The following is a 27,400-nucleotide window of genomic DNA, read 5'->3' as shown; positions in this document are numbered from 1 at the left end:
TTGGATCTTTTAATCTGACTTGGCCACAATTAAAGGGGACAATATTGTATAACTTCGATATCCTTTTGCATAAAAACATATGGCTTTGCTATAAAAATGATGACTGGAAAACAGTGAGCCATTAATAGCCTGCGGACTGATTTATTCCTTATTGTTCTGCTGCTGAGTCACATGGCCCTGGCAGCCAATAGGAGGCCAGTCCTGCCTGCAACTTATTAGGTGACTGTACTTCTTTGTAGGACCAAGTTGTTACATGAAATCTGCAGTTTCATAATTTCAGCAGGTCCTGCTCTCATCATAGCAATGACGACTTCTGGGACTCTGAGCAATTATTATGTGGACTCGTTCCTGATCCATGAGGGTGAGGAGCTGGTGCAGTCCAGGTTTGCTTCTGGCTCCTTAGCTCAACCAACAAGACAGGCTGCACTGGGGACTGAACACCCTGAGTACACTCCATGCAGCTTTCAATCTAAATCGTCCATGTTTAGCAGCCCCTGGAATCCAGTGCACCATCCTCAGCCTGCCAGTAATGTCTCCAGCGTGTACCACCCTTATGTGCACCACCAGGCACCCATAGCAGCCTCAGATGGCAGGTATATGCGCTCCTGGCTGGAGCCCATGGCCGGATCATTGTCGTTCCCAGGCTTATCCTCAAGCAGGCACTACGGTATTAAACCTGAGCCTCTCTCAGGCAGGAGGGGGGACTGTACCACGTTTGATGCTCACACTCTGTCTTTGTCTGATTATGCTTGTGGCTCTCCTGCTGACAGAGAGAAGCAAAGTAACGACGCTGCCTTTGCTGCCAATACTGGAGAGAACCTAACAAATGGGGAAAAACCTCCTATTGACCCAAGTAAGTCTACTGCAATCATTGATGAGCTATGGAGGCGAGCAAGGAAGGGTCTTGTAATGTGCACTGAGTGCTGCTGCTGGAGACTAAGACTCATCAGGCTTCTAAGTGTCAGGTTATATCTCAGAATACAACATAAATGGAAAGAAAGTTTGTGCCCTGGCATGGACGCTGAATCATTGATGTTTGCAGGGCAATGGCGGCTCACAATGCATAGACATGGAGCCATGATCACCATTGAGGGGATATAGTAAAGCATTTTACAGCTCTGTGGGCGTGGGCTAGTATATAATAGGAGAAATGCAATATTCGGTGTAAATTCGGTGGGCATCATTAAGTAAGGGGTTATTTAAAGTATTTTTTTATAGATGAATGGATCCTGGTTTGTATCATGATGTGTTATATCTATGGAATTTTCATAGTATTTGATATTGCATAGTAGTCTAGGAATATGGTTGTGTATGGCAGTAGTATGGGAACAAGGCTTGGCTAGTAAATGGTCCTGGAAACAATCTATGTAATGTATAAATCCATAGTAGATATATAATATAATACAGAATGTATTGTTATTGCATTAATATAAATATGTTTTTATGCATTAAACATATAGTGTATAGGGAATGTATGGTAGTATGTGTACTCATACCTCAGGCATATGTCATATATAATATTTCTAACCATAGATGCATTAATGCAGAACTCATATGTTACATTGGACATTGTCATGGTATGCATTCATATGGTATCTAATATATGGATGCATGTTATAGCTTGTAGAGGACACAGGTAGCAGTCCAGGTGTTGATTAGTATAGATTATAGCATTTTGAGATTTTTTAGTAAACTTCTTAATGACTTTGTGAGTATGTGTCATGGTGGGCATAAAAATAAATTTATGTTCAGGGGCATAGAGCATGCATTATAGCAGTCTGTGTATTCATGCATATGAAAATATTACACAGCATTGGCAACACTCTCTGTACTAATGCATAGGGCATATAGTTATCTGTGCATAAATGCATTTTCTTTGACATTGATAGTCGTCTGTGTATAAATGCATTTTATATGACACTGATAGTTGTCTGTGTATAAATGTATATTCTAGGGCATTGATAGTTGTCTGTGTATAATACATTTTATAGGGCACTGAGTTGTCTGTTTATAAATGCATTTTCTCGGGCATTGATAGAAGTGTAGTTGTCGATGCAAGGGGCAAATATTGTTTTGGACATTTATCAGTTTTGATGTATGGCTTTAATAGTTGTGTGTCTATCAATTCTTATAGAAGACATTTATATTTTAACATATATGCATATGGCATATATTGTTTAAGGCATGGATGTGACTTTTTATTGATGTATATATGATGTAAAGTAAAAGCCATAAAAAAAAGTATTTTTCAAAAATGTCCTTTCTTTCTAGACAATCCAGCTGCTAATTGGCTCCATGCAAGATCCACCAGGAAAAAAAGGTGTCCCTATACCAAGCATCAAACACTGGAACTTGAGAAGGAGTTTTTATTTAACATGTATCTTACCCGGGACAGGAGGTATGAGGTGGCCAGGCAGCTCAACCTCACGGAGAGACAAGTTAAAATTTGGTTCCAAAACAGAAGAATGAAAATGAAAAAAATTAATAAGGATCGATCAAAGGACGATTGAATCCTATAAAATGGAGCCACAAACAATAGGATGCTACTGTATTGAGGCCTCATGTGTTTCTCCCTCCTGTATATCATGCTAACAAATCAAGTACCGCCACAGCCTTGGTTAACCAGAGCTATCCAAGAGGTACTTAATTTCTTAAATTATTTTATGAACAACACAAAGGGGCATTAGAAGTGGGCTGGGATACAAGTAATCTACCTGCTCTGCTCTACAAGTAAACTACCTTACCATTGTGCACAACTATATACTGACTGTACAGACTAGATCTAAAAAATGTAGGGTTTATTCTAATTATTATTATTTTATTATGTGTTCTCTGGGCAGCGGGAGCCTCTGCTGCTATACTTGAATTATGTGTTTTATTTTAGTTGTGACCTGATTTATGTGTTTGAATGTCGTACAAAACTAGGACTACATTGAACTCAGGTTGTTTTAATATAACGCTAGGTCTGTAGTACCAGCCTGCAATGTTATTATATTCCCCTATATCCAGTCCACTCACCTCCAATTGATTTAGAAAAAAATTAACCTCAGTTATTGGCAATCACAGTATTCAACAATTTTTAATGAATTGTAGAGATGTATATAAGGGTTTTCGTCCACAAGGAAATATGCAGGAGGTGGGATGAAGTTGGGGGGTCTGAAATATTTTGGAGCCCAGGAGATTTTTTTTTGGGGGGGGGGGAGATCTACATATATGTGGATTAATATATATATGGTGAGTGAAGGTTTTACTACCTATGGCTTGTGTTATGTTCGTGTTCACTGTATTGAAGTAAAATTTATTAAGAATAATAAATTATACACAGGAAATAAAAAAGAAATACATTGGGTATATTTCTATCTCTAAACAATACAAATAATTTATGCTGAACCTACTATATATTTGAAATAGTTACCTCATGACCTGTTGACCAAATTGTTGTGTTGAAATTATATTTATCTTTTTTTTCCGTTTTTTTTTTTTTTTTTAAATAAAAATATTTTTGTTAGTTGTGATATGGCATTTTATGTTCCTGGTTAAAAAAAAAAAAAGAACATTATATCACTATTATTTTTTTCTCCCATTTGAAATCTATAATCTGTATCTGTTATTATGTCTGATTATGGATATACGTGTGTATGTGTGTGTGTATATATATACATGTATGTACATGCACAGAGACACATATATTGAGTGGTTAGGTTGTGTTATTTGTGGTTTCCATGTGATTTTCAGTAAACTTTACTGGAATTAAGATGATGCACAAAATAAACATTTGTTTTCCGCATTTAATTCTGACATATCAGCATACCTTCCACTCTATATATTTTTCTCAGAAAATTAAGATTATTAATTCTTCTTAATTAATTGTTTAAATAATAACTTATTATATTTAACTTATCTTAAATATAGATTGGGTTTACAAAATATGAATATACCCCTCGACACACACACACATGCACACACACCACACACACTCACACATGCACACACACCACACACACATACACACATATACACAGATACTCACACACACACACACACACACACACACACACATATATATACATACACACACCACACACATGCAAACACATATGCACACATGCCACACACATACAGATACCCACATTCACATATACACACACCACACATACACACACACACATGCACCCTACATATATACACACCAAATATCACATACACACACATTTATTTATTTTTTTTTTCCCATTCATTTAAACTCTCCTATTTAAAAAAAAAAATAATGGGTTGTTATTTGCTCCTTTGGTGCTCAAATATTTAGAATGAAATTTTCCGCCTAAACATCAGTTTCTAAAGCATTTTTTACACACAGAAATTGCATAGTTTGAAAGCAAAGATGGTAAAATAAGTCAAATCAAGAAACAAGTCCAGACAGAGGGAGAGGATGTCGTTTAGGAAAACTCTGGGCCATATAGTGCAATAAAAGAAAATTACTGCTGTAACCATTTATGGAGTGTAAACCGCTCCAGGCTTCTCAGCAAAACCTGGATGACATGCCAAGATTGTTACCGGTCTGTTTGTTTCATATCTATGTATGTATATATATAGATAGATAGATAGATAGATAGATAGATAGATAGATAGATAGATAGATAGATAGATAGAGTGGATGCAGCATCTGTTTCTATATTGCTGTTAGAGAAAAATGTAATTGACTCTTTGTAAAAATGAGAGAAGCAGAAGAAATAATTGCAGGCTTTCCGGAGAGAGGGCTGTTGGGACGCCCTCTGTTGTTTCAGACAGAAAGGAACTTCAAAGAATGGTCACAAAACGTGTGTAATATATGGCTGGTCTGCAAACTGTCTGGAATTCGCCTCCTAATGATTTTATAGCTGTCCAGCCGCAATTAAGATTTTCTACAGAAGCCTTTTCATTTGTTTTGTCTGGCGGATTGAGATAATGCGAAGAGCGGAAATAACTGTCTTTCATTGTTCTGTAACTCTCAAAACTCTAGCTTTGTGCAAGTTCTTCTTGCAAAATAACCTTAGGATGCTTAATACAGCGACCTAAACTGGCAGCTCCATTTTAACAGACACTAGTTGGTTAATGTTCAAAATACCTGCACATAATATATGTCACCAGCAGATGGCAGCATAGCTCCACATAACCAATAGAATTGTGTTTCTGTGCTTGGTCTGCCATTTGTTCTTGAGGTGGTGGTGGGGAGAGGGGGGGGGGGGGGAGTAATATTTATATTATTCTATTCGGGTTATTTTTACATTGAATCAATGTAAGAAATTGTTATTTTGTCAATTTTTTTCCTAAATACATTTTAGTATTTAAGTGATATCACTGTGTTTTTTTTTTAAGGACACATTTTAAAGAAGAAAAATTTCGAATTTTTCTTTTAATGCCGTGTTCATACTGGTAACATTACTTCTATCTATCTATTTCATAATCCACGGCCTTGCTTTAAACAGTTAATCTTTTCTTATGTAGCTGCTGCAGATTTAATAAATTGATACAATTAGGAGGACAAAATATAAATATTTAATCAGACGAGTGGCATTTGTATGATATTGTTAGATGTTAGATTTTTTTCTCTCATAAATATATTTATATTTTTAACATATTTCATTATTACATATTTTATTTTGTTATTTCTAGCAGGCATTTGCTTTTTTTTTTTTGCTTTTTTTCTCACATAAGAGGAAAAATATTTGTAGCTTTTAATATTAAGTAAAAAAAATATATATCTATCTATCTCCAGTTAGAAGTGAACTAACTATTGATGTTTTGAAATATTACATATAGTACAACGTGGACAAATAATAATAATAATTAAAAAAAAAATAGAGAGGCCCCAGCCTCTCATTTATACTATCATATTTCTTTGCACTTTTCCTGGGCCTCCACGAGGTATCTACTAGGTGAAGCTTGTACGTATTTATTTATCTCCCTATCAAAATATTTGTAAATATGTTATAATAATTACATATAATATTTACAACTATTTATATTTTATGATATATTTATGTATGTATATATTTTATATATATATATATACATATATATATATATATATATATATATATATATATATATAGTGTTTTGTTTTATTTTGAAGGAGTGTAAATGAGAGCATTATTATTATTATTATTATTTGTAGTAGTAATATTAGTATTTGTAGCAGTAATATTAGTCGTAGTAGTATGCTAACACTCGCACATATGAAAGGAAAAAGCTCAATGTGTTGTCCATACGATATTTACTAGTAAACAATGTATACAATCCGTGGAAATATGCTGGGAAAGCAGAGATCAGAGCCTGGGATCCCTTTGTAGAACAGATGAGCAGAGCTGTATCTTTTTAAGGTAGAATTTCCGGAGCAGCCATTCCCATTGAATGTTTCAAGTTTATGATGTGCAATATAAAGGCTGTAAAACCTGTATGTGTGGAGCAGAGATCTGCCCAGCACCAGGAGTCACTTCATCCGGCGCCTGACCACAAGAACGTGCTTTCATTTACTTCCAATGGATGTGTGTATTAATTCTTGTCTGTACAACTTCTTTATGGATCATACAGAACAATTCATCTGAAATCGCCTCCACTTCGTGCTCAGGTAAACTGACAGTGTCTGATCAACTGAAATTACTCATGATAATATTAGACCCACATTTAATCAATAACAGACCCATATATTTATATATTTCCCTCACTTAAATATTATCCAGAATTAATGACAAAGTTTCCTGGTAATTATTATTAAAAATGTTACCTTGGCTTTGATTGTATTTAATTTGGCCTGGTAAATAAAAAAATGTTAACAGTATTTATTTAATGTGTGTCATGTTCATTTGTCACACACTCTTATATAAGGGGACCATGAATGCAAATATTCTTTTTGTAAATTCTGCATACTTAAGTGATCAATTTTTCAATTATCTGTTGGTTGTTGTCACATACATGTATAGTGGTATCTATACTTATATATACACATATATATATACATATATATAGTCAATTAGTCATCTCACTCTCTCTCTCTCTTTATATATATGGAATTAATTTTAATATTATAGCTATTATTTTTATATATGTATATATGTGTGTGTGTTTAAAAAAAAAAAAAAACACACCAAATAATAACAACTAACATATTAATAATAATTCCATGTATTTATTAAAAACATTATTTTAAATTGTATTCGTTTTGGACATTAACCATTTAAATCATTCAGTCCTTACTAACTTAAATGAGATACATAGTTGTGTTTACTTTGTGAATAAATATCTGGGAGACATTGATAAAGCTGCTGATAACTTGGTTATGTGGGTTATGATTTTTTTGAGGGGGTGTCGGATTATTAATACACATTCTGGGGATATTATGATGGTTACACAGGAGAATGGGTGTTGTTCCTGCATTGCACACAGATCGCTCCCACCTGTAAAGCAGGATCAGATTGGATGCGAGAGTCAGATGGTCGCAGATCACGTGCAGGGGGAAGCTCAGTGCACAAGAAAATGGGGTTTTGTGTAAATCTGGGGGCTTAATGTTTCCATATATCAAGCTACCTCGTAAAACCGACACTGGAGCCACCCGGACCACAAATCACAGGTGAAGAATATGACTTCTTCCTATTATGTGAATGCTCTGTTCAGCAAGTATACGACTGGGGCTTCTCTCTTCCAAAACACAGAGGCCACTTCGTGTTCCTTTACTAATTCCCAGAGAAGCAGCTATGGAGCCAGCACGGGGGCATTCCCAGCTACAGCAGCCGCCCCATCCATGCCCGGGCTGTACAATGTGAACAGTGCGCTGTACCAGACCCCTTTCCCCGGATACGGCCTGAGCACAGAAGCCTATAACCTCCATTGCTCCACCTTTGATCAGAACATTCCGCTTCTCTGCAATGACCTGGGCAAAGCCAACTGTGACAAGGCGGAGGAGTCTACCTTACACCCTCAGAGTGACAGTCATTTCCGCATATACCCATGGATGAGATCTTCAGGTATGGGTAACTCTCTGTACCCCCCCCCCCCCAATGCCCCCCATTAACTCATAATACTGCTGTTTATAGGTGTCACTTTACATTGCAGGCGTCTATGGCTCAGAAATTGCAGTTGCTTTTTGTTTTCCATACAGAGAATAAATACCTATTAACTGGATTGATACATGTATAAATTAATATAGAAAATATATAAACAAACATAGAATAGACATTTGAGTTTTGTGTTTGCAGTGCAAGCAATAAAAGAGACATTTTTTATCTATTTTTTTATTTACAAGGGAAAATTCTGAGTCGAATGTACAGGCCATAGAACCTCATTACAAAGTATAACAGTCAGAGATAGATAGATAGATAGATAGATAGATAGATAGATAGATAGATAGATAGATAGATAAATAATGATAGATAGTTGATTATAGATAGATAACAGATGAATCTAGATATTATATAAATATTCTATGTGTCTCAAAATCATTTATTCAGTTAATGTTCTAAAGAAACAATATTTAATTAAGCTTTAATAAAACTAGCAGGAGCCTAGGCCTTCATGGTGTAATGCTCACAGGGATATTGTGTAATGACGAGCCCCCATGACTAACTTCCAGCACAATTTGTGTGTAACACATAGGTCCAGACAGGAAGAGGGGTCGCCAAACATACACCCGGTACCAGACACTGGAACTGGAGAAAGAATTCCACTTTAACCGCTACCTGACCCGCAGGAGGAGGATAGAGATCGCCCACGCCTTGTGCCTAACAGAAAGGCAGATAAAAATATGGTTCCAGAACCGAAGGATGAAATGGAAGAAAGAACACAAGGAAGAAAATGTCGGTAGCCCTGAAGCGGGAGAGCAGACCCCTGCAGCGACTACTCCTGCGGCTACTGAGGAAGAAGAGGAAGAGGAGGACAAGGTGACCAACGATGAATAAATAGTGCCGGAACAGTAACATGGACTGGAAACCATTATTGTGTATTTATTTGTCTTATTATTTTTCAGGCAGATCATATTCTGAGTCTTCAGCACAGGGCTGCAGCCTGCAGGGGGAGACAGAAATAAATATGTGATTTTATTATTTAAGAATACATTAATTTCACAGTCATGACTATAATGTGAATATATATATGTATGTACTACCTAATTATAATGCGCTGTGCAAGTGCATTAGTCGCTACTACCTAGTCATTACACATAAGGAATTCTTCCACCAATACTCAGCAGAGCAGCCACCATCTTTACCTTCTACTACCTATTCCAATACTACCTACAGCAAGCTCTGCTACTTATTACCTGTACTGCAGCCGGAAAATCTGCACAGGGATGTGAACTGATCACTGGGTGCTCTCACTATATATCCAAACCCCCACAAAACGGTAGCATAAAAAAAAGACAAAAAAAGCATCCCTAAAAACACAATAGCATTGATCTTGTCGGCGGTCCTCCTCCTAGCAGAGTAGTCTGTCTCATTTCTGTGCAATGATATTTGAAGTGACCACATTGTTTCTATTCCAGGGATTTGTATTGATGTGCTGTGTTTCTTTGTCATATGCAGTGTTCCTAGATTTACTTTGGTAACATTTGGTCATATCTATGGCATGGTGTATTTGTGTAATAAAAAAAAATCAACTCATGAAAAAAATCTAAATCTAGCGGTTTGCACGTCTTTGTGTGATCAGTGTTATTGTGAGTGTTTTAAACTTAGTTCTGTACAAATACAAATAAATATGTAAAAGAAAAAATGTTAAAAATATATTGTTCTTGCGTAATATATTTTCTTTTGTTACCAATAAAAAACGTGTTTGTTCAAGGTATGTTCCCTGTTATATCTCTGAGCATGGTAAGATAAAGAGTGAAAAAATAATATATGAAAACATACATATATTTACACATACTGTTTATGTGTGTAAAATCCATATATTTGCACATGTGTGGAAGTCACAATCTTCCTACATGTATACATATGCGCATATATATAAAAAATATATATGTGCATGTGTATATCTGTAAGCATATATGTTTGTGCAGTCACAATCGACCTACATGTATACATACACACAAAAAAATAAAAAATGTATATATATATATATATATATATATATATATATATATATATATATATGTGTGTGTGTGTGTATAGTCCAAATCTACCTACATGTATGCATACACACAAAAAATAAAAAATGTATTTATATATATATATGTGTGTGTGTGTGTGTATAGTCCAAATCTACCTACATGTATGTATACGCAAATAAATAATAAAATACATATATGTGTATTTAGATATATATATGTGTGTGTGTGCATAGTTACAATCTACCTATATGTTATACATACGAAATATATATATATGTGTGAGTATATGTGTACAGTCACAATCTACCTACATGTATACATACGCAAAATATATGTGTGTGTGTGTGTGTGTGTGTGTGTGTGTATATATATGTGTGTGTGTATATATATGTGTGTATAGTCACAATTTACTTACATGTATACATACGAAAAATATATATGTATATGTGTGTATATGTTTGTATATATGCGTATACATGTGTATGTATGTCTTCAAAAACTATCTGCATGTATACATATGCAAATATATATATTTATGTTTGTGTATGTAGTTATATATACATAATATATAGTTAGAAATATATATGTATAGACATTTACACATCATACACTTTATTATGTGTGTATGAGTGCTTTTATATAAATATGTATTCGTAAGGCTAAAATATTAGAAAGATAAGTGACAAATATATGTATGTACATTATGTACATATGCGTGTTTGTGTATTGATATATACGCACATATAATAAAGTGTATAGTGTGTAAATATATATATATATATATATATATATATATATATAATCTCCTTGGTATACTGTTCTAATAGTGTAATGAATAGAAGTGAGATCCTGTAGGTAATGAGAGCTGGGGCTGAGCAGAGACTGTTGGAGAGTTAAGATGGCGACTCTGTAAGACCTGCCTCTTCTCAGTGATGAGGCAATGGCTATAAATCCGTTGTTGTTTATGAAAATTTACAACTTTGCAATACAAGTTTATGAGTTGCTCGGTTCCTCCATTGGTCGCTGCTGGTCATGTGGATGGTAACTGTGAACATGTAGTTTTTTTTATAATTTCCCTTGTGAGAATAGAGCTGCATTCTTTAGCTGAGCTCAGTCCTGCTCTGGATCTGTCTGCATCTCCAGCTCACAGCCCAGGTTCTCTGTGTATAAGGCAGCTAGGTGTCTGGAGGTTCTTATGGAGCTGCTACCCAGAACTGAGCTCCAGGATGGCAGAGCTGGATCCTTCCCCTGTAATAAGGTGTGGCATGCTGAATTCCAAGCACTAGAGTGGCAGAATTTCAACTTGCAGCCTGGCTAATTTCCTGCTTCTCCTGGCACCAAAAGGGACTCAATTCCTCTCCTGTGCAGCCAAGGCGACAGCTGTCAAAGTGGCAAGGGCTTCTGTGAGCCAGAACCTAAAGGTGAGAAATGTGCACCCCTCACATCTTGCAGTGATCTCCATTGCCCAGTCCAAATAAACTCTACAGCTATTTACTGTCTGCTCCACAGCCAACTCTATCACATCACATCAAATGCCATCATATTGCCATATTATCAGGTACCACCCTGGTGTAATCATAGTGATGTGCAGTAAATAGATTGTGTGCATAGAAATAGAACATACACACATTTATATAGGTGTATATATCCACATATACACACAGATTATATATATATATATATATATATATATATATATATATATATACACACACATATATTATATACACACATATATATTTATTATATACGCACATATATATTAATATACGTGTGTATGTATATATATATACACACATATATGTTTATATATATATATATATTCTCATGTTTCATAAATACAAGCATCACTGAATATACTCACTATTACCGCATGATAATGCAATTTATATGGGCTGTAATGTAAAAGTCTCTCTATAAATACAGTATTGAAATATTTTATAATAGCTGTCTGATGAGAAAGTTGCTTCATTCATTCATTCATTTATAATACAATGAACACAGCTGTTTTAAATAGAAAAAAAAAATAACATTAACACATTGTAACTCTGCATTTTTCCATATTGACGCATATGCAGTTTTTAGGTTTGTAGAATGTTTAAAGCCATAGAGAGCGCGATAATGTAAACTTTTACAAAGATAATAGATGATGGGTCATAAACTGTAGTTTATGGCAGGAAAAACTGTAGAAAAACTGTGGATGCAAAAACTCATCGATTGTAATTCAGGAAAAAGTTCTGTTGTTTTCGTTTGGCTTATAAGTGAAAAAGAAATCTCGAGATGCTTTGATTTCCCATTGTTCTTGATAAATTAATTAAGGGTAATGTTTGGCTGACTTTACTCTGCGTTGTCTGTTGATGAAGTATAAAATTTGCATTACAGTGCATTATGTGCTGGGCTGCGTCGAGAGGTGGATTTTCAGAGTATGAGGTCTCAGTGCTGCCACTCTGTGGCGGTTGATGGCATATACGTCTGTAATCACGAAATCATAATATGACTGCGTATCTAAAACAAAATATATATATTTCTATAGGCAAAATATACAAGGATCATTCTTTATATGTATGAAATTTGGGTATACTTTGGCTAATATAATAGGTAGTAATGGCGATTATTCTGAGAGTATTGCGCATTTACTATATGGTTGCTCACTGTAAGTGTATTAGTTACAAACCAACAACTTGTGTCCAAAAAATCTGAAGAATATTAAATAGCCATTTTGGCTTCAGAATTATTACTATTTATCATAAGGACTGAGCACCTGCCTGTATGTCGTCAATTATGTTATTTAATGCTGCACTAATTTCTTTGAATATTCCTCATGAAATGTGTTTAGTATTTAATTTAACCACTACTGGCGCATGGTGTGAACAACACTCTGCTGTGTGTATTTCCGTTTCAAGATTTCATTGTATTAGAATAAGAATTCTAGAAATATTCGAACGCTATTATCTCGTGTTCAAAATGGCTGCTGCACCTCAGATTTAATGGTTTAAGCAGATTTTATTGCTTGGCAGTGAGATGAAAAGAGAAACAGAAGGGGCAGTGTCTTAAAGTGTCTGCCTCAGTATCCCTGTTACATTTCACAGGCCCCCAGATAATTACATGCCTAAAGTAAGGAACAAACACTTCTCTCGTTTTCTCCTATTTTTTTATACAATTATCTATCTATCTATCTATCTATCTATCTATCTATCTATCTATCTATCTATCTATCTATCTATTATCTATCTTTATATATCTATCATCTATCTTTTTGCACATGGGTAAATAAATTCCACGGTTTTCACTTGGATTCGCTGCTTCCAGTTTTTGCAAAAAAAAAAAAAAAAAACAAACAAACAACAAACAAGCAGGAAGAAAAGAATAATAAAAAAAAATAGATTGGATTATTAAAAAAGGTAACATAAAAAATATGCAGCTCTTTGGCGTGTGATTACATGGGTACAAAACACACACACACACACACACACACACACACACACACACACACACACACACACACACACTATCTATCTATCTATCTATCTATCTATCTATCTATCTTATCTATCTATCTATCTATTTTATCTATCTATCTATCTATTATCTATCTATTTATCTATCTCCACATCTATCTATCTCATATCTATCTATCTAAATGGAAAAAATCAGGCAGCACTCCAGTTCAAGGAAAAATTGTGGACTTTAATCCAGCACCAAGTGGTACAACGTTTCGACCTCATAACACGGTCTTTGTCAAGCACCGCGACAAAGACCGTGTTGTGAGGTCGAAATGTTGCACCACTTGGTGCTGGATTAAAGTCCACAATTTTTCCTTGAACTGGAGTGCTGCCTGATTTTTTCCATTTATATATTTTGCGTTGGACAACCGCATTACTCAGGAAGTATTGCACCCAAAATCTGCTCAAGTTTGTGCTATCTTTTTCTTTCTTTCTTTCTTTCTTTCTTTCTTTCTTTCTTTCTTTCTTTCTTTCTTTCTTTCTTTCTTTCTTTCTTTCTTTCTTTCTTTCTTTCTTTCTTTCTTTCTATTAATCTGTCTGATCCCATAAATTCCCTGACTATAAAAACTTTAGTTAAAGGACTACACAAACTGGTCCCACATATTTACAGCTAGGCAGAAATATTAATAGTTTTCACTTTTTCGAAAAAAATAAATAAATAAATCAGGAAATACCAGAGTTGTGATCTTTCCCTCCCCCATCCTGTATTTTACCATATATTTCGAAGTAATATACATATATCCCTCCTAACGATTGTCGTTAGATCAATAAAGAAACATAAATGCAGATGCACAGGCCGGTGAGGCACAAGACACTCTTACAATCCTCAATTATGCTGTATTTTGTTCCCTTGATGTATTTTAGTCTGCCATTACAGACCATACGGCATCAAAGTTTCACATTCTTCTAGGTATTTACAGTAGGGTTTATAGCCATGAAGGGAGAGGCTGATTGAAGAATCCCTGAGCTTGGGCCATAAAACGCTGCAGAACATTCAGATAAGAAGCTTTATACGTCTGTTTTTGACATAATACCACATAATTGATGAAATGCTAAATATTTTAATCAAGTTGTTATTTATGATGTCCCTGATTTGTTACATAAGAGTATATATTGCTATATCTCTCTTGTTTATCCAGCATATTTGCAGAAAGGAGGGGTTATATCTGTGCTGCATTTATAAGGAGCACTCATCTAATTACATTGTGTCTTGTGTGAACTCAAATCAGCTATGAAAACTATAACTACATGTATGTGTGTGTGTGTGTATATATATATATATATATATATATATATATATATATATATATTCGTACTTGTTGCACTATATAATGCATATGTTTATATATATATATATTCATATATAGTCATCCTAACTATATTTAAGCATGTAGCTATATATTTTAAAATTAGGAGGTATATTTCTTGAAGTGCATAATTAAAATAAGCGAAGTTTTATGGTAGGTAAGATTTGGCTTAATTGTTTTGTAACTAAAAAAAAAAAAATATTAAGAAATTATCAATATATATATATTTTTTCCAACCGGTCTAACTATAAATTAATTTTGCACATTTCGCCTCCTGGATTATCCCTCTTCATTATCTGTGTGATTCTTATGCATCTACTTGAGTAATATATGGGAAGTTGCAGACACTGGTTCATTGCTGTAGTAAAGGAGACACATTCCTCACCTTCATGCAATATGATGTATATATATTTATGTTATATATAGGTCTGGGATGGGAAGCTGTGAGCTACTTGGAAGTTTGCAGGCTCAGTCCCCATCCCACGGGAGCACCATGATAACTCCTTCCTATTGGCTACTGAATGATCAGCTGCTTATATTTGCCTGTGTCGCTTTTGGCTTCTGGCCATCCAGAAACAAACCAGTTCGATGACTACTAATAGTTATAGCTGGATGTTCTAATACACAACAAATCACAGGACTAGAGAGTGCAGAGCCAATGAGTTCTTACTTTGTGAATAGCACTTTTGCTGGGAGCCTGCCCAATGGCCAGGACTCGTTTGTGGGTCAGATCCCTCTCTACTCCTCTGGTTATGATGCTCTAAGGCATTTTCCAGGTTCTTATGGGACAAGTCCCCTCCAGGAGAAGTCTTATTCTTCGCCCTGTTTCTACCAGCAATCTAACACAGTCATTGCCTGCAACCGAAACTCTTATGACTATGGGACATCGTGTTTCTATCCGGACAAAGACAGCACCAGCAGCCCCAACACCTACACAGCCAACAAGAGGGTTCATGCTGGGGAGTATCTGCAATATACCGCGGATCAGCAGTACAAATCCGCCAATATACAAAGCAAATTATTCAATGAAGACTCAACTGACCGGAAGTATAGTAGCCATGTCTACCCCTGGATGCAGAGAGCCAACTCATGCACTGGTAAGTCCCCAATATGTGCAAGGAGGCACCACTTTGGGCAAGCATGTAGAATGCCAGCATGGGGAATGCATGCAAGCAGGAGGCTGGGTCGTGTTCATTATAGCTCCACTATATTTAAAAATGTATACCATATTTTACTACATATATTTTTATTATTTTTTTTTGCATATAGTACTACTATAATGAACACGACCCAGCCTCATGATTGCATGTATTCCCCATACATAGTCATAATTGCATGCATTGTATACATGGCTGTATATATGTGTGTGTATATATATATATATATACATATATATATATATATATATATATATATATATATATATATATATATATATAGCCTATGTATACAATATACACATATACTTGGGCTATACATATATATATGTATATATATATATTTATAGAGTCTATGCATACAACATACACATTCCTGTTTGTATATACACACACACTCACTCACAAACACACACTGATGCACACAAATACTTGGGCTACACACACAAATATATAGATAAATATATATAGCCTATGTATACAACATACACATGCCTATTTGCTTGTATATAGACACACACTCACAAATAAACACACTGACGCACACATATAGTTGGGCTACACACACACATGTATATATATGTAAATATAAATACATATATTGCCTATGTATACAACATACACATACCTGTTTGTATATACGCACACTCACAAACACACACACACTGACACACATACACATATATATCGTCTATTGATATCACATATACATACGTGTTTGTATACACACACACACACACACACACACACACATATATATTCATGTTTTAATGTGTGTCTGTGTATTGATATCTTAATAAATAGGACAGATTGATATGAACACATTTCTTCTGTTGCACTGTTTTAAATGGAAACATTTCTGACTTTAAACACTTCTTTTTCTTTTTTTTTTTTCACTTTAATGCATTTTCTCAAATTTCCTATTTAGCCTGAAATATTGCGTTTACACAGACACTACACATGTTCCGTGAGCAATACATTTTTTTTCTTCACAGAAATACATTAGAAACATTATTTTCAATATTAAGTGCACGAAATATAGTATTTGTGTAGACCCATTAAATGAGAATGACATTTCTATTCTTTCCTCGCTTCTATTTGACACTAATTTTGGTAAATGCATCCCCCATACAATGCAGGGCTCTGTACCCTGCAAGGCATGAGGATGTGTGTCTACAATGTGTTTGCACAATGTGTTGATTTTAATCATGTGTGGGTTTTTTGTTTTGCAGGTACAGTGTATGGGAACCACAGCAGAAGGGGTAGGCAGACATACACCAGGTACCAGACTCTAGAACTGGAGAAAGAATTCCATTTTAATAGATATCTGACCAGGAGGAGAAGGATTGAAATAGCAAATGCACTGTGCTTAACAGAACGACAAATTAAAATCTGGTTCCAGAATAGAAGGATGAAATGGAAGAAAGAAAGTAAGATTATTCATTCCTCACAGCCCAGCAGTGACCCAACAGAGGACAAGCAAGTCACTGACAGCAACACTTAGTCAGAAGGCCTCCCCTTATTCATCTGATACCCACACCTTCCATACTATTGTCATGCCCATCTGATCTGCTGCACCCATTTTACTACATTGCCGGGACCATGTAATTTTTAGTGAAACATAAATATCATTCTCATGAAAAATGTATATACATATGCAAAACATTCATGTATGAATTTAAACAATGGATGCAATTTAATGAACTCATAAAACAAGGGGCACCAGTCTTTCTCTACAAAGCAAGATTATAACCCGCTCCTGCAGTTGTTACAGTTTGTAGCCATATCTGCCACCAATGTGATCTTGTACAAAATTGTGCACAAAGAAGGACAAAAAGAATCCGGAAATCTGAGGTCATCCTGTTTTCTGCAGTCTCTGAACAGAATGTTACTGTCAGCTGCATTGTAAATGTAACAATAATATTTACAGCCTCTCATTGTTGCTAACCGGGATTACAAGGCAACGATCGTACTGAAAAAAGGAAATGCAGTGAGAGCATGGCTGAGATTCTGGCTACTACTTATCATAGGAGTCTCTACACAAAGGCTGTTGAAGAGAAAATACCTCCAAATCTATTGCAATCTAAGAATCTCTTTCATTTGTTTATTAAATTATTGCATTGAATTTAAAGTATAATGTCATTGTTACAGTGAGAAAATAAATATGTTTAATTGTCTATATATTTTGCTTTAGCTTTTCACATTTTCCTTAAGGAAAGGAAAAAAAACATGGAATACAATTATTATAGCTAGTTTAGCTAAAAGAAGATAAACTAGAAGATTCCTTAAATATTAGCGATCGGCTAAGATCTCATCAGTGCTGTGAGAGGCTACCAATTTCCTTTGAGGCTGTTTCTATATTTACAACCATTACAGACTCATAGGTAATATATATATAAATATATATAAGATAGAAAATAAAATAAGTTTATTTTGGAATAAATAGCAACAGCATTTATGGTGCAATGTCTCGGTATTAATCTGCCTGTTTGTGAACTGTGGCTGCTTCAGCCTGTACATTTGGTATTCACTAATGGAAGCTGTGAGGGGAATGCAATAATTTTTCTGTAATGGGATGTAACCTCAATTCGACCCCGGCCCTGCAGTCCCCTTTTTTTTTCTAACTCGGTGAACAGACTTGTAATAACAGCGAAGCGGCCAGACGGTGGCGCTGGAGTCTGACCAAAAGTGTGCAGCCAGCTGCGGGAGCGCGCAGGGATGCTCGCCCCCTCCAGCATCCTCCCAGCTCCCCCACTCATGCACCAGTTTACCTCTAGAGGTCATCAGGCAGGATTTACGACTGGACAACAAAAGCACGTGATTCAAAGTCGTACCCCATATTTGGGTGCCTACGTAGGAGGGAACCAAGTACATGTCCCAGTCATTTCCATAATTCATCATAAATTGTGCAAGGGTGCTATAGACGCACAAAACGACCCAGAGCCACAAATCAAGCACACACATATCAAAAAACAAATGAGCTCTTATTTTGTAAACTCATTTTGCGGTCGCTATCCAAATGGCCCGGACTACCAGTTACATAATTATGGAGATCACAGCTCGGTGAACGAGCAATACAGGGATTCAGCAGGCATGCATTCCAGCAGGTACGGATACGGCTACAATGGCATGGATCTCAGCGTTGGGCGAACAGCATCCAACCACTTTAGTGCCAATGACAGAGCAAGAAATTACCCATCCAACCCAACCTCCTCTACAGAGCCAAGGTATAGCCAACCTGCAGGGTCTTCACACTCTCCAAGTCCACCTGACCCTCTGCCCTGCACTGCTGTGCCCACCCCGCCTGTCAGCGAGAGTCACCAAGGAGTCAAAAACTCTCTAACTAACTCCAACAGCAGCAACACCACCACGTCCAATGCCAGCAGTACCAGCAGCAATAGTACCAGCATTAACAGAGAAGGGCTTGGTGCTTCTTCTTCTGGTGCTGAAGATGACACTCCAGCCAGCAGCGACCAGGCAAGTTCACAGAACGGCCAGAGCCCTGCTTCTTCAGTGCAGCCCCAGATCTATCCATGGATGAGAAAACTGCACATAAGTCATGGTAAATAAGTCTTCTCCTTATTATATTTCCACAATTCAGTACCTGTAGGATGTGTGTGTGTGGGTGGTGGGGGGAGGCAGAATACAACTTTCAGGGGCTATAATTGCTGCTCATGAGTGTAGACATAGTTATGACTATAGAACAATATGGAAACCTTCCTATGCTTTATATTTAAGGGTAAACAAAAATCTAATTGCACATTTATATATATATATATATATATATATATATATATATATATATATATATATATATATAGTTATCGCCTATATCGCCTGCCTATTAATTTCTAAGCTCGGTATAATTTAGGAAGGACTTAAGACATTCTATCAAGTTTAGTATCTGTGTGTGTGTTATTGCAAGACTTGCATTATTAATGTGTATTATATTTATTTGATCTTTTACATTATCCTAATTAGATGCCACCAATTCATGGATTAAATGAACCCATCCTTAATTAGAACTGAATTGTGTCAAAATGAGTGATCATCTTAATATTTGTTGATCTAATTGCATGATGTCCTTTTTATTTTATTTTATTTTTTTTTATAGACAACATAGGAGGACCAGAGGGGAAGAGGGCTAGGACAGCTTATACTCGCTACCAAACTCTGGAGCTGGAGAAAGAATTTCATTTTAATAGATACCTGACTCGCCGAAGGAGGATTGAGATAGCCCATGCTCTATGCCTATCCGAGAGACAAATTAAAATATGGTTTCAGAACAGAAGGATGAAATGGAAAAAGGATAATAAGCTGAAAAGTATGAGCATGGCAGCTGCAGGGGGGGCATTCCGCCCATAGATGTTTTCAAGTATTACAATATTGTCACCATAGACTTTCTAGGACTCTTGTGTGTGACTACAGTGAAGAAACCTGTTTTGTCCCCCCCATATACTATCCAGTCCATGATGACCCCCCTTCAGCCGGAGGAATATAGCTGCAGCTGCTTTATGTATATGTTTTGTTTTGGATGGCAATGTCTTGACAATTGTAAATGTTTTAACTTATTTGACTATGTAAAACGCTATGTGTTACTTGAAGTAACAGAACAAAAAAAAACCCCTGTTTATTTCTAATGTTCTGTGTTGCATTCAATTTTGCAAAAAAAGAAGCTGTAAATGTTTGTGAAGTGTAACTATGTTTGAATACTACAAAGCGTCTACCTACATTTCCAGAAAATACTACCTATGTGAATAATATGTTGTAGAGGTGACTTGTGTTGTTAGTGTGGTGAGTAGTGACACAAACTGTGATCCCTAACAGTCTGTCCTAGCTGTGCCTTTTTGTATCTCATGATGACTCTGCACGACCTCTTGTAAAGTGGCTGCACTGGCAGCTAAGTGTATGTAATATGTGTTTGTTCAGAAAGTTAACGATATAGTCCAGCTTGGCTGTTTAAGCAATTGCTATATATTTTTTTTTTTGTAATTTTTTTTTTTCATGAAAAAATATGACTGGAAAAAAAATAAACTTTCTACTGAAAATACCGATTTTTTTTTGTGTTCCAATCATTATTTGGGGTAGCAGCTGTTGGATTAATTATATATGTATGAAAAACATGTGGTATGGGTGATGTTTCTGGTGGAAAATTACAAATGCACAATAATGAATTAATTTAATTAAAATTGTAAAAATATTTTGAGAGATTATGCATATAGAGTATAATGGTAAAATGTATATAAGTAAAAAAATGTGACTAGTTATTAACTTGGGTTTTAATTTTCAGACAATAGGTTACTTTTTTATATACTGTTTACTTTTTTGGGGTGAATCTACGAACTGTTATCTTAAAGAAAGCAGTCTCAGCCATTTTCTATGTAAGATAGTGTCTGCATTCTGTTTCTAGATGGGTTCCTATAAGTTCCCCAAGATCTTTTAGGCTTGGACTTACCTTACCTGAGCTTGACTGTAACTCCTCTCAGCCTGTAATGAAAAGAGCTCCCTTTGCTAAATGCTTATATTCTTGTCTTCCCTAAGTTATATAACAGTAAACTTTATAAGCCTCAGTTCCGGCTATGTGACATTTGGTTGCCAAATGAATAGGGTTTTGTCTATGAATTAGATCGTAAAATCCTCCATAGCACAGACAGATAGGCTCACTGGCTATAAAATGTCACGTGGGGCTATTAAAGTAAGTTTTATGGTTTTGGGGAGTAGACGTCCAACATTATATACCACATATCATATAATCTCACTCATGCTGGACATCACTCGGCTTCTAGTAGGACACACCAGGCTTGCAAGCATCACCTTGTTCATGGCAGCTTTCTGTAGCTCAGAGCTCCTCACCTTGGTATGGTATCTACTAAGTTGCAATTTAAGGTGAGTTCTACGTGAACTTCTGCACTTGTGACATAATATTTTGCATGTTTAGCTCTCATTGTACTGTGGTATACTTCCTCTATCTTACACTTTCCTCCAGGCATGACCGGCCATATTACCTCCATAGTGTAATTATGACTAACAAATACCATATATTCAACTTATTTATTTTATACTGACCAGTCATTCTATGTAAAGGTCTATTAATTATTTAGTTGTTGGGTTTGCATGAAAAGTCAAGAACTGATTACCAGAGCTGCCGTCTCCACCTATATTATCTTTGAAACCCAGTCACACCAGGCTGGTACTTACCTTCTAATAAACACTATTCAGATCACCCAAGTCCTTATCTGTCCAAGAGTAAAAGTGGCCAATATCAAAGGAAGCACAGAAAGAAAGTGAAATTCCCCTGAAGATACATGCGATGTTTCTGGGGAAGAATTTTGGATAGGCCCCAGCTGTGTGTTTACTTCACATACTTTTAGTGTCAATAGTGTGTTCACACTGCACTGTCATTAGCACAAGAGGAAGTTTGGGAGAGGATTTCACATTACACTTTGAGACCTGAAACTTTGCCTTTATTTAGCAGATCCACAAGGGATAACTGTTTGGGATAATTATGTGTGAGGTCCTGGATGAGAACCAAACTTCTCCATCTCAGCCAACTGCAGGTAACCCGTTCATTTGTTGGTAGATCAGTAGATTTAGGAACTGATAGTTTGTGTTTTGTTTTGTTTTTTTTGTTAGTGATCTCTTGGCGAAAGTTCAAACAAGTCATAAACTTTTATGGCACTGACACTAGGAACATTTGGTCAGTGTTTCCCTTCCGCTTTGTTATTGTTTTCTGAATTTCTTTAGCATCCAAATTAGCATAAAATATGACCCCAATATAACTGCCAGCGCCAGAAAGGGGCTTCTCAAGGGATTCTGTTATTTCTAAAGACAAAATTGCAACAACTGTTAATATATTTGAGTAGAGTGTTAGAAAAGTAAGATATATATATGTGTGTGTGTGTGTGTGTGTGTGTGTGTGTGTGTGTGTGTGTGTGTGGTGTGTGTGTGTGTGTGTGTGTGTGTGAAATATCTATCTATCTATCTATCTATCTATCTATCTATCTATCTATCTATCTATCTATCTATCTATCTTGCTATCAATCATCTATATTTACCCAACTATATGTATTTTCCTTTTGTCTCTTTATTTTTGTCTGTAAATGTCTCTTTCTGCCTACCTTTTTTATTTCTTTCTTTCTTCTTAATAAATAATCTATAATAAATATTTACATGTTTCTAACTACAATTTAATTTATCCTGAAGCTGTCTGTTCAATCACCTGTCCTTGTATCATCTAATCATCCATCCATCCAGCCATGTCTAATATATCTAATTTGTATAAAATATAATTTATTCATATAATAGCTGTCTGCCTTTCTACTTATATAGTATACATGATCTATTTACTTTTATTCATCTATATTTCTTTCTTTCTCTCTTTCTACAAATGGATGTATAGATAGGTATGAAAGGAAAGATAAACCAACATGAACTATTCAGTATATCTACAATTATTGTACATCTCACTAGCTAATCCTAATTTAATAGCACAAGAAAATGTTAAAATGTTTGATCGTGAGTATGTATGTATGTATGTATGTCTGTATATGTGTATGTTCGTGTGTGTGAGATATGTGTGTATATGCGGGTGTATATTTGTATGTGTATGTGTGTGTGTGTCCCTTAAACATCTTGTAAAGGCTGAGAGGTTGAAAAATAAATATTAACTACACTCTTCTAACTAACTGTTCCTATTGGTGTCCACTGTTCATGTTCAGATAATTTTACAGTTGTTGTTGAAGTATCCATATATTCCATTTTTTTTTTTGTATTTCTTTTCTCTGAAGAATGGATCATTTGCATACATTTAGTTAAACTGTACAATATTTGACAATATAATTTGTAAAAAAAATAATTATACTTTTTATATAAATTGTCAAACTGATAGAAAGCTCTCATGTCTGCACATTGAGAGCTTGTTCATATTAAATATAAGGGTTGATACAATTTTAATATGTTAAAAAATTACCTCTTTTTTTATTTTTAGAAATATAAAAGCAGAATTGTTCTATCTATCTATCTATCTATCTATCTATCTATCTATCTATCTATCTATCTATCTATCTATCTATCTATTTGTCTGTCAGACTTTTCTATATTTTTGATGCAAAGTTGAATTAGTGATAGAATTGTACCTGCCACTGCATTCGAGGTTGTATTAAACATATCAAGGTTTCAATAATGATAATATTACATTTAATTTTTCACATTATTTTGTTTAAAATATACATTTTCAACTATTTATTTCTTTGAAAATAATATTTACTCAACGTTGCTGTTCAAACAATTGCAATTCTGTGGAGCAGCCCTCGCTTAAGGTGAAGACTGTCAGAGCTTAACAAATCACAGCTCCCTCAGTTCACTGCCAGGTTAAGTAAATGCAGAGAAAGATAAATCTGCAAAGCTTAGTATCACCAGCAGAGCTCGCTTCAGACCAAGTTCACCGACAACACTATGCTAGGCAAGCTTTTTTCCTTTCGCCTTCCTACTTTTTTTCTTAGAAGAAACTCTTTCAGAGAACATAAAGCAATCAGCAATGAAACCCTAATTTGCAAGTTGGATCAGCAGTCTCTTGTAGAATTGAAATAGGTTTCATGGGTAGCTCTATTACCATTATCCTTTAATGGCTTTGCATATGTTTAATACACTTTAATTATATATGTTCACACCAGCATAAAAGTATTAACCTATATTAGTAATACAGCAACATGAGTTTGTGTGTGTATTCGTAGTTAAATATATGTGTATGTGTGTGCTGTGTTGTATGTGATCCTATGAGCCTGTTCATACATAGTATACCAGGAGGTCAAAAAGTTGGAGGTCAAAAGTTTAGTCTTTGCGCTACTCCAAGTCATCATCTATCCAGACAAAGTTGGATGTCAATGTTATATAGTGGACATTCTGCCATCAGCACAAAAGATAAAGAGTGTTTTGCGTTCCCCTAGCATCATAGACTGGACTCCTGTTGAACCCTAGCTATTAAATGACCCTAATTACCAATGCAAGGATAGAAAAATGATTCCTTTCAACGGTAGGAGCTGTATTTAATTTGAAGCCATCCACACTATGGTCTGAATGAAGTTGTTCCATATGGAGTAGGTAGAAAAAAAGTGCTGAGCAGAAAGTTGCAATAGTCAATGTTTTTATTTCAATAAGGAAAATTACATTCAAACAATATTAGAAATATATAAATAATTCTATTAACAAAGCACACAATTAGAAAACATGCTATATTAAACTAGAAAAATGCTGGTATTTATGTTTCCATGTTGCCAGCATATTATAATATCATATGCATATTTTTTGTTTACAATCTACAAACTGATGATTAAACTACATGTATATATATATATATATATATATATATATATATATATATATATATATATATATATATACACACACACACACACACACACACATATACATTAACATCCACTTTATATCTACCCTTGCTGCACTGAAGTGCCACATCCATTTTTATATATATATATATATATATATATATATATATATATATATATATATATATATATACAGTAAAATAAATGGAGGTAAAAGTTAGATATAAAGTTAGCAATAAAGTTAGATATAAAGAGGATAATTGATGTCCCACAAGGGCAATGTTTCGGTCCATATGAGTACCTTTTCTTAGGTCATTATATATATAGCTAGAGATTTAGTCACCCATGTACAGATGGATAGATAGATAGATAGATAGATAGATAGATAGATAGATAGATAGATAGATAGATAGATAGATGGATATGTATCTCATATTTCCTATGTGATAATAATATCAATAATAATAATAAATACTTACTACTGCTATTGATAATAACTTGACACAGATCTCTCTTAGGAAGTATGGGGGCAGAAACTTGGAGTTTTTAGATATTTCGCAATTACACATTGTAATATTTTAGACATTTGAAATATAGATAAGAATATTCAATAAAATTATTACAATTGAGTTAGCGCTTCTCTCATATTTAATGGGGAAAAAAAAACTTCTTCTTTTTTTTTTTTTAATAATAAAGTTCGAATGCATTTGCCGGGAAGAATATTTTCCTGTTAGCAGTATAGCAAGATATTTTTGTTTCCTGGCACTTTTCGTATAGTTGATGTGAGGTTGTTACTAACTTCCTGACCAATCATTAATCACGAATTAAATGTTTCCAGATTTCGTAAATTAGGACAGGATTTTCCTTTTTGGTAATGATTGCTCTATATAATAGTTAATTTCTCTTAAGCTTCACTCAGAATGAAAAACAATTACAAGTTTAGTCAATATAGTAAAATAATATTATTAGCAAAAAAAAAAAAAAAATCATTGACAAGCTCTGATAGTGTGGCCCCTGCCCACAGCCTCCTCCATTGAGGTCACTAGGCTTCCTCAGAACCCCGATCAACAAGAGTGATGCATTTCATAACCCCTGTAATGTGTACTTTTCCATAATTTATTCTTCATTTTCTGTCACAAGAAGTGACCTGCTAGAAACTCCCTGCTGTCTAAAAGACACTTGCTGGACCTTTTAGAAAAGCTAAGTCCAAGGCCGAGGTGATCCTCAGGTCAGCGAGTCTAACAAATATGAAAATGTCGCCTGGTGAACTGCAAGGCTCCTTATTTAACAAAGACTGTCAATGGGAAGATTAATACCAAACCAAATGCGCCCAGTGTCACTTCTCGGTCACTTTGAAACCAACACCCAGTCGCTTGTGCAAGAAAAAAAAAACAAAAAAAAAACAACAATAAATTTATATCGAAAGAAACTCAACCAAAAACTGAAAAAAATAAAACAAACAAAAAACAAACAAACACAAAAACAACCATATATATATATATATATATATATATATATATATATATATATCAGTTATAAGTATTTATTTGTAAATATATACATTTATATATGAACAAATAATAGTTTATTTATATTCTTTTTTATTATAAGGGTCATATTGATAACAGTATCTACATATAGAGCAGCTTTGTGTTAAAGGTATGTATTTTTACTGATATAATTAATATTGCTATTATTGTGGAGATTATTATTATATTATTATTATTATTAATTTATGGAAATATTAACTGTTACAATTCTATATGGAGAACAGTAATATTTTACTTCCTACAAAATGTGAGCACACCGCTGTTTTGAGCAGAGCTGATTTGCTTCTTTGTGGCAGAGTTTAGCTAGCCATAAATCTTGCAGGAAAATGTTTAAATGTCTTCTAGTGAGATAACGCCTGGTGGTCTTGGCTCAATTCTTAATGATAACAAAACCTCAAAGACAACTAAACAGGCCTTTTGAAATTTACCTAGTCACTTTCAGGCATTTTGCACCCACATTAAAG

At 34.9% G+C, this 27,400-nt stretch overlaps 5 protein-coding genes across 9 annotated transcripts in view; all 5 read left to right on the top strand.

Moving 5' to 3' along the window:
• Positions 1–203: 203 nt before the first annotated feature.
• HOXA9 (homeobox A9) lies at positions 204–3,517 on the top strand. Its single transcript, XM_073676561.1, has 2 exons — positions 204–853; positions 2,272–3,517. The coding sequence occupies exons 1-2, from the start codon at positions 304–306 to the stop codon at positions 2,508–2,510; spliced, it is 789 nt and encodes a 262-aa protein (XP_073532662.1). The 5' UTR covers positions 204–303; the 3' UTR covers positions 2,511–3,517.
• Positions 3,518–6,430: 2,913 nt separating this feature from the next.
• HOXA7 (homeobox A7) lies at positions 6,431–9,727 on the top strand. Of its 2 annotated transcripts, XM_073677906.1 has the most exons (3): positions 6,431–6,607; positions 7,689–8,000; positions 8,629–9,727. In XM_073677906.1, exons 1-3 carry the CDS (start codon positions 6,523–6,525, stop codon positions 8,928–8,930), a joined length of 699 nt encoding a protein of 232 aa, XP_073534007.1. In that variant the 5' UTR covers positions 6,431–6,522; the 3' UTR covers positions 8,931–9,727. The 2 variants fall into 2 exon arrangements, with proteins under 2 accessions (XP_073534007.1, XP_073534008.1); XM_073677907.1 differs by lacking the exon at positions 6,431–6,607 and having other exon boundaries at positions 7,131–8,000; positions 8,629–9,723.
• Positions 9,728–11,367: 1,640 nt separating this feature from the next.
• The window catches only part of HOXA3 (homeobox A3), a 44,612-nt gene continuing 28,579 nt past the window's right edge, over positions 11,368–27,400 (top strand). The window contains exons 1-2 of one of the 4 annotated variants that reach the window (XM_073677894.1): positions 21,784–21,928; positions 22,518–22,599. The gene's annotated coding sequence lies outside the window, so the exon portion shown is untranslated. Of the gene's footprint in view, positions 11,497–21,783; positions 21,929–22,517; positions 22,600–27,400 lie in introns of those variants that run through there. The other 3 variants (XM_073677892.1, XM_073677899.1, XM_073677897.1) reach the window with 3 other exon arrangements.
• On the top strand, positions 11,388–20,280 carry HOXA6 (homeobox A6). The gene is made up of 4 exons (XM_073677905.1): positions 11,388–11,496; positions 15,312–15,982; positions 17,275–18,426; positions 20,157–20,280. Exons 2-3 carry the CDS (start codon positions 15,544–15,546, stop codon positions 17,544–17,546), a joined length of 711 nt encoding a protein of 236 aa, XP_073534006.1. The 5' UTR covers positions 11,388–11,496; positions 15,312–15,543; the 3' UTR covers positions 17,547–18,426; positions 20,157–20,280.
• Positions 18,463–21,050, top strand: HOXA5 (homeobox A5). The gene is made up of 2 exons (XM_073677901.1): positions 18,463–19,604; positions 20,157–21,050. Exons 1-2 carry the CDS (start codon positions 18,761–18,763, stop codon positions 20,405–20,407), a joined length of 1,095 nt encoding a protein of 364 aa, XP_073534002.1. The 5' UTR covers positions 18,463–18,760; the 3' UTR covers positions 20,408–21,050.

Source organism: Phyllobates terribilis, unplaced genomic scaffold, assembly GCF_046119375.1.
Source record: "Phyllobates terribilis strain yellow unplaced genomic scaffold, ASM4611937v1 Scaffold_4__5_contigs__length_816908805, whole genome shotgun sequence".
Taxonomy (NCBI): Eukaryota; Metazoa; Chordata; class Amphibia; order Anura; family Dendrobatidae; genus Phyllobates; species Phyllobates terribilis.
The sequence above is the reverse complement of the archived record's forward strand: the minus strand, read 5'-3'. Positions and strand labels throughout refer to the sequence as shown.

Excerpts from the sequence above, each read along its gene's own strand:
- HOXA9 (XM_073676561.1), top strand. The coding sequence starts at position 304 with ATGACGACTTCTGGGACTCTGAGCAATTATTATGTGGACTCGTTCCTG. Across the intron at positions 854-2,271 it reads AAAACCTCCTATTGACCCAA|ACAATCCAGCTGCTAATTGG; the intron begins GTAAGTCTACTG and ends CTTTCTTTCTAG.
- HOXA7 (XM_073677906.1), top strand. The coding sequence starts at position 6,523 with ATGTGTGTATTAATTCTTGTCTGTACAACTTCTTTATGGATCATACAG. Across the intron at positions 6,608-7,688 it reads CGCCTCCACTTCGTGCTCAG|AGGCCACTTCGTGTTCCTTT; the intron begins GTAAACTGACAG and ends TCCAAAACACAG. Across the intron at positions 8,001-8,628 it reads CCCATGGATGAGATCTTCAG|GTCCAGACAGGAAGAGGGGT; the intron begins GTATGGGTAACT and ends TGTAACACATAG.
- HOXA6 (XM_073677905.1), top strand. The coding sequence starts at position 15,544 with ATGAGTTCTTACTTTGTGAATAGCACTTTTGCTGGGAGCCTGCCCAAT. Across the intron at positions 15,983-17,274 it reads GAGAGCCAACTCATGCACTG|GTACAGTGTATGGGAACCAC; the intron begins GTAAGTCCCCAA and ends TTTGTTTTGCAG.
- HOXA5 (XM_073677901.1), top strand. The coding sequence starts at position 18,761 with ATGCTCGCCCCCTCCAGCATCCTCCCAGCTCCCCCACTCATGCACCAG. Across the intron at positions 19,605-20,156 it reads AAAACTGCACATAAGTCATG|ACAACATAGGAGGACCAGAG; the intron begins GTAAATAAGTCT and ends TTTTTTTTATAG.